At 30.7% G+C, this 6284-nt stretch overlaps 1 protein-coding gene across 1 annotated transcript in view; it reads right to left on the reverse strand.

Annotated features, from left to right (window-relative positions):
* Window positions 1-6284, reverse strand: part of LOC109373269 (sucrase-isomaltase, intestinal-like) — a gene marked incomplete at its 3' end in the record, with an annotated part of 44782 nt that overhangs the window by 9429 nt on the left and 29069 nt on the right. The window contains exon 14 of the mRNA XM_019627005.1: window positions 5418-5534. Within this exon, the coding sequence (XP_019482550.1) occupies window positions 5418-5534 (117 nt within the window). The remainder of the gene's footprint in view (window positions 1-5417; window positions 5535-6284) is intronic.

Raw genomic sequence — 6284 nt, forward strand, 5'->3', positions numbered from 1 at the left:
TTTTTTTTAGTTGAGCCATCCTGCCACCTGTGGGCAGTTCAGCGGTGGCTCAGCTCAGGCCGGGAATTGAACCAGCAACCCTGTTACTCAGAGCTCGCACTCTTGAGCGAACTCTTAAGAAACTGATCCACTCGGCCAGCCCTGATAGACTTTTTTAAAATATAAAATATAGTAATCTGATCTTTCCAATACACATTTTTGTGGCACAGTGATGCTAAATATTTGCATTTTCAAATATCAAGCAATGTTGGGATCAAATTTACATATTTGAAAAATATTCTTTTTTGCTTTTTTCTAGAAGTTCACAATCCACAATCACTAGGATTTTGATTTCACCTTTATTGGTACCTGAGCATTATTGACCTTTTTTTTTCCCATAAATGGGAAATAATCAGGAGAAATTACAAAAGTTTACTTTATTTATTTATTTATTTATTTATTTTAGCTGAGCCATCCTGCTACCTGTTAGCAGCTCAGTGGCAGCTCAGCTCAGGCAGGGCATTGAACTGCTGTTACTCAGAGCTCAAACTCTTGAGAGAGCTCTTAACCAACTGAGCCACTCGGTTGGCCCTAAAAGTTTAATTTAATGTATACAATTATTCAGACTACCTTAGTAAAAATACAATAGTATTCTCAGGTGTTTTTTTCTATATTATTACCTTTATAATATTGAACTATAGTGTTGCTTTTTCTTTCTAGAATGTATACGTATTTACTTATACAATGTAATATGCAGTGCTCTACTAAATTTAAAAAGTGAAGTAAATGACCAGTTGATGACAGTATATAAAAGTTTTGATATCATGGTATGATTGGTGACTAAACATGTGTTTGAATTAAAAATTAATTGTAGTTGTTTAATTATATGGAAATTAATAATTTACTGAGACCAGGATCTGAGTTTTATTGACTGTTGAATTATAGGTCTTAATACAATGCTTGAAAAATAGTAGACAATTAACATATGGTGGTCCCCGTCCTTTGTTTAGTATAATTTTCTTTTTTAAACACAAGTAACACATTGCATTAGAAAATTAGTTTGGGAGATACTACGTAGAAAACTATATTTTAATGAAGCCCTTGCTTTTGAAAAATAAAGACCTATTCTTAGAAGCACTGTTCGCTCAGGCCAACTGTGAAGTTTATGCTTAGAACACAATTATATTCAGAGATAGCAAACAAAATAAAAATGTATAGGGTGATTTAAATCTGTGAATTGAGCATAAATTACAGTTAAATACATACACAATGTTGTTCTTCATAACAAAGTTCCAAATCCATGAATATTACTAAAATAATGCTTTTAACGTTCTCATTTTTTACCATGAAAATATTATTTTTGTTTACTTTTGGTATTTTTCAACAAATTAATAAATTATCAAATCTATTTCTAGACAACAAATATGAAAGAGGCTCTGAATGAAGTAGAACTTACTTTTCTGTGGCTATAGCCATGCTGTATCCATAGAGGCTGTGAACGTCATAGTGTTTCCCCCAGTATTGCACAGCGTCCATGCAAATGGTTTTGGAATACATGAGCTTGTCAAGAATGTCTTAGATAAATTATATAAGAAACATTATTTAAGAAAGTCCTTGCATTTTCAACTTTATGATAAGAGATATTTTGCCATTTTAAATTTTGTAATCCATAAATGATGTGTTATATACTACCATACTTAGTTAAATAAACGATAAAAGATGACAATTTAAGCTAAATTCCAACTAGGTCTCTACTCTTCACACCTGTTGATTTAACCATTAGGTTTGCACTTACACTAATAAGTACTCTGCTTCCTAACTTCAATAATGCATCCAAAGGAAAAAAAAATAGCCTGTACAGGTATATGGAAGTATACACATTTTCATTGTATATCAAAGAGCAACAGACTCATTTTAAAGCTTTATGGAATAGTTTTCTTAAATATGATCTAATTCTACACATGTAGACCTGTCACACAATTATAGACCATTTAAATGTTTGCTTTTCAGTTTTCTATTGTGCTTTAATGTGAAGGCATATGTGGTATTACAATAATTAATGTCATCTTTCTTCAGATGTCCTTGTAGAGATATATTCTCCTAAGAACACAACTTTTTCATGTTTTTTCCCACTTTTAATGATGAAAAAACATGTTTTTTAGAATATGTGAGATGTAACTATTCACATCAGATACATTCTAATTACTGTACAAACTTACAGCAAACTGCTCATGAAAAAAAATCAATCACTTAAATTATAACTAGAAGTATTTCTTTGTTTCTTTTCATTAATTACTTAATCATTGGCAATTTATCATGGTGAAAATAAATTAATATGCTATGCCAAAATTTAAATCATGCGCCTTTCCTTAGGCATATTTTGGCCAAAAGTAAATCAAACAAAAATACTGATTTCAGGGTCTCAAAATTATATCAAACTAAGGAGCCAGCTGAGTGGCTCAGTTGGTTAAGAGCTCGCTCGAGAGTTTGAGCTCTGAGCAACAGCAGTTCAATTACTGGCCAGAGCTGAGCAGCCGCTGAGCTGCCAACAGGTGGCAGGATGGCTCAGCTTAAAAAAAAAAAAAATCAAACTTTGTGATTTAGAAANCCACTCGGCCAGCCCTATGTTTCTTAATTATTTGTGCCACTGTGTTCTGTTTAAGAACTATTATTCCAACCTCATGTCATAAGTTACCCACTTATATTTTCTTCTAAAATGTTTGAAGATTATTTTTCACATATAGGTGTTTGATCAATCTAGGATTGATTTTTGTGTATGGTGTGAAACATGAATCTATTTTACTTTATTTTTCCAAAGTAAAATCAATTGTCCATATGAATAGTTGGTACTTTCCTCACTGATCTACAGTGATAGTGTTATCATTTAATAAATTTCCATTAATATATGGGCCTGTGTCTTTATTTTTCCATATTAATCTATCTGAATAGCCACAGTCAATTATCATTGTTTTAGATTACTGTTTATCTCATAAGGCAAATTCTCATGTGTTTTTCTACTTCTTCAAATTGATTGCCTTTCACATGAAGTTTAGAATAATCTCATAAGTTCCCCAAATTCCCTTTATAGTTTAAATTAGAATGTCACTGAATTTGGATAACAGTTTGGTAAGAATGCACACTTCAAATATATTGAGCCGCCTTCTCCAAGAACATGGTATACTTTATTTAGTTATTTAAAATTTTCTCAAAAATGTGCTACATTCAGTTTTAACATTTACTCCTGGTTATTATTCAATCGGTTGCTGTAATAAATAACATCTTATCTTAATATACAATGTAACATTAGTTATTTTTTCTTCTGTTTTCAACAAAACTTGCCATAAATTGGTCTATTTTATTTAAATTTTCAGTCACCTTTGCACTTCTGTTTTTTTTTCTCTAGAGACTTTCCTTTCACTGTGTTAATTTCTTCTCTTACTTTTATTATCTATATCTTTCTTTAGCCTTATTCTGTTTTTCTTTTTCAATTTTCTTAATTCATGCACTTCACTCATTAATGTTCAGCCTCTCACTGTTTTTAACCTAAGTATTTAAGGCTGTAAGTTTTTCCCTAAATATCAACTTAGCTGGTATTCCATAGATTTGATATGAAATACAATTATTAGCATCCAGTTTTAAATGTAATCCCCTATTTCCATTCAGTTTATTTTTTGACTCATGAAATTTTGATAATGTTTTTAATTTCCTAATTCAAGACTCTGTGTGTATGTGTTAGCTTTTTTCTTTCTTTCTTCTTTTTTTTTTTTTTTGGAGGGGATGGTTTTTGGTTTTCATTTTGTTCAGCACAGTAAAAGAAAGAATAAATCATTGTAATTTCCTATTATATTTTACATTTATTTTGTTATGTAGTAGCCCTCTGTAGTGTTGAATATTAACACTGAATAAGTCTTTTACTGCTTTGCATAGACTTACCAAATACCTTATGTTTAGAATTGCTTAGTACAAATTTTCTTTGCTTTTAAAATTTGAAAATGTCTCCGTCATTACCTTTTTAAAATAGAGAAAAAAGCTGTATTTTTTAACCAAAACTAACAATTTAGTATATTAAATAGTTTTAGCCATTTGGCATTTACTTTTATAACAATATATTTGGATTTTCCCCTACCATCTGATCTGGTGCCTTATATGTATTATACAAGCATTTTCTATGCCTTATTTATATTGATATTTATTTCATGAATTATTTTGATTTCATTGAATTTTGTTTATTACATTTCCTCACTATGATGTCTTGAATGTTATAAATATCACCAATATTCCTATTTTTCTCATAAATTACTTAAGAATAAAGATTGAATTTTTTGTAACATACTTTTAATCATTTCACTGAATATCATTAAGATAATATTACAAAATTAAGTGTAATTCACAGCTCTTATAAATAACATTGAGGTCAGCCGAGTGGCATGTTGGTTAAGGGCTGGCTTGGGACACCAGCTCTGAGCAGCAGGGNCTGCTCCCTCCCCTTGATCCTTCACAAGTATTTCACCAATAAATCTCTAAGATGTCTGCATTGGCATCTACTTTCTGGAGTGCACAAATAAACCCAGAGCACAGTGTAATTCCTATCAGGATCTCCCATAAATACAAAGTTTCTGAAAGCACAATTGAGGTAGATTAGAAATTGACTAATCTCCAATCAATACCCTTTGCTTTTGTTCTATATTGTCTCCTTCCAGGCTGAGCTCTGAGTGGCTATCTCTCTTCTCAAACAGGATTAAGGCCCCATATATAACCAATATGCGAACAGTGAATAATTTCTTAACTAACATGTGCTGAATTAACTGGATGGTTTTACCTAATTTCCCCATTCTCTCTGAAAAATAGCACATGGGAGCCACAGCATGAATTCTCAGGGCTGGGAGAACAGCTCAGTGTGTCCTTACACTTCTGCTCCCACCAGTTCAGACGCATGTTTTAAAAATGGTAGTTTTATTTTTTCCCACCGTGTCATTCAGTTTTGCTTATTATAGAAAGACTCTGGATTCAAACAGCTCTGCAAGTGGCTTTAATATTTGTGTTTCTTTAATGAAAAAACAAAAACAAAAAAACCCCTGGAAATCCTCAATAGTGTATTATATATTTTATGAAATAAAAGATACCTGGAACTTATATTGTTAGAATCCAGACTCAAAAGTCTTTGGCTTTAATTTAAAATACTGTGATTTTAACATACTTATATACACTTTAGGTTTAAATAAAATATGTTATGACTACATTATGTTTCATGATTTCCCTATTTGACCATTTTTTATATACAAAATATTTATAGACATGCCTTTAGAAAAGGACTTCTAACTCTTCATCAGTTATGCTACAAACTTTCAGACCATATCTTCTATAGATACAAATTTAGGTACATTGCTAAAAATAGGATTGTGTTTTATTTCAAAACAAGGGAAACAAGAGTCATATACCTCATATGCATCAGCATTATGGTTTCTGGCAAATGGGTAGAATGCCCCAAGTTGCATCCATCTTCTGCAAAGTTCTTCTGTGGTCTCAACCACAAATCCACAGATATCTGCTCCAACCTAAATAAAAAATATATTCATTATTTATAATGTAAAGATTCTGAGATTTGTCCAGAGCATTATAATTTTTGCCTCAATGAATTAATTTTGTATTATTTACAATCATTTGTTTTACTGCTTTTGTATACTCCTGCTTAACCTAGTTTCTTTATTTTCCATTTTTGGTACATATTTGCATCTAATTGCATTATTTTACTCTCTTTTCTTCAGCATTGTCTCTTTATACCCTTTCTTAGCCTTTTGTATTTATTATCTCCTTTGATTTAATCATTAATTCAATGTATAAAGTGAAATTATAATATTAAAATGTGTTCCTTCTTACTCTCAAACTCACTTCCCATAATTTGGTCTTTCCATTTATAACATGTTACTATAGGAGCAAAGTAGTAAAAAATGTTGCCTGATGTATACCCATATAAAATTGCATACCTCTTTCTTCATGGACCCTCCAGAAAAACTACTATCCTTTATTTAGTATTTATTGTTGAGTTCTTCTAAATAGTAAATACGTATCTATAAACATCGTACATTTTTTTACAATTATTAATTGTATACAAATGACATGTTGTATGCATCACACTGCTTTTCGGGGTTTTTTTAAAGCATTATTTTTGTGAGATTCAATTATGTTAATATGGCTTTACCAGTTCTCTATTGTATAGGATCCCATGACTATAAAAAATGATTCTATGAAGTTTACACATGATTTTAATATGTAAAAACTTACTTTATATCATGATATATATATAT

This window comes from Hipposideros armiger, unplaced genomic scaffold, assembly GCF_001890085.2.
Source record: "Hipposideros armiger isolate ML-2016 unplaced genomic scaffold, ASM189008v1 scaffold_697, whole genome shotgun sequence".
NCBI classification, from domain to species: Eukaryota; Metazoa; Chordata; class Mammalia; order Chiroptera; family Hipposideridae; genus Hipposideros; species Hipposideros armiger.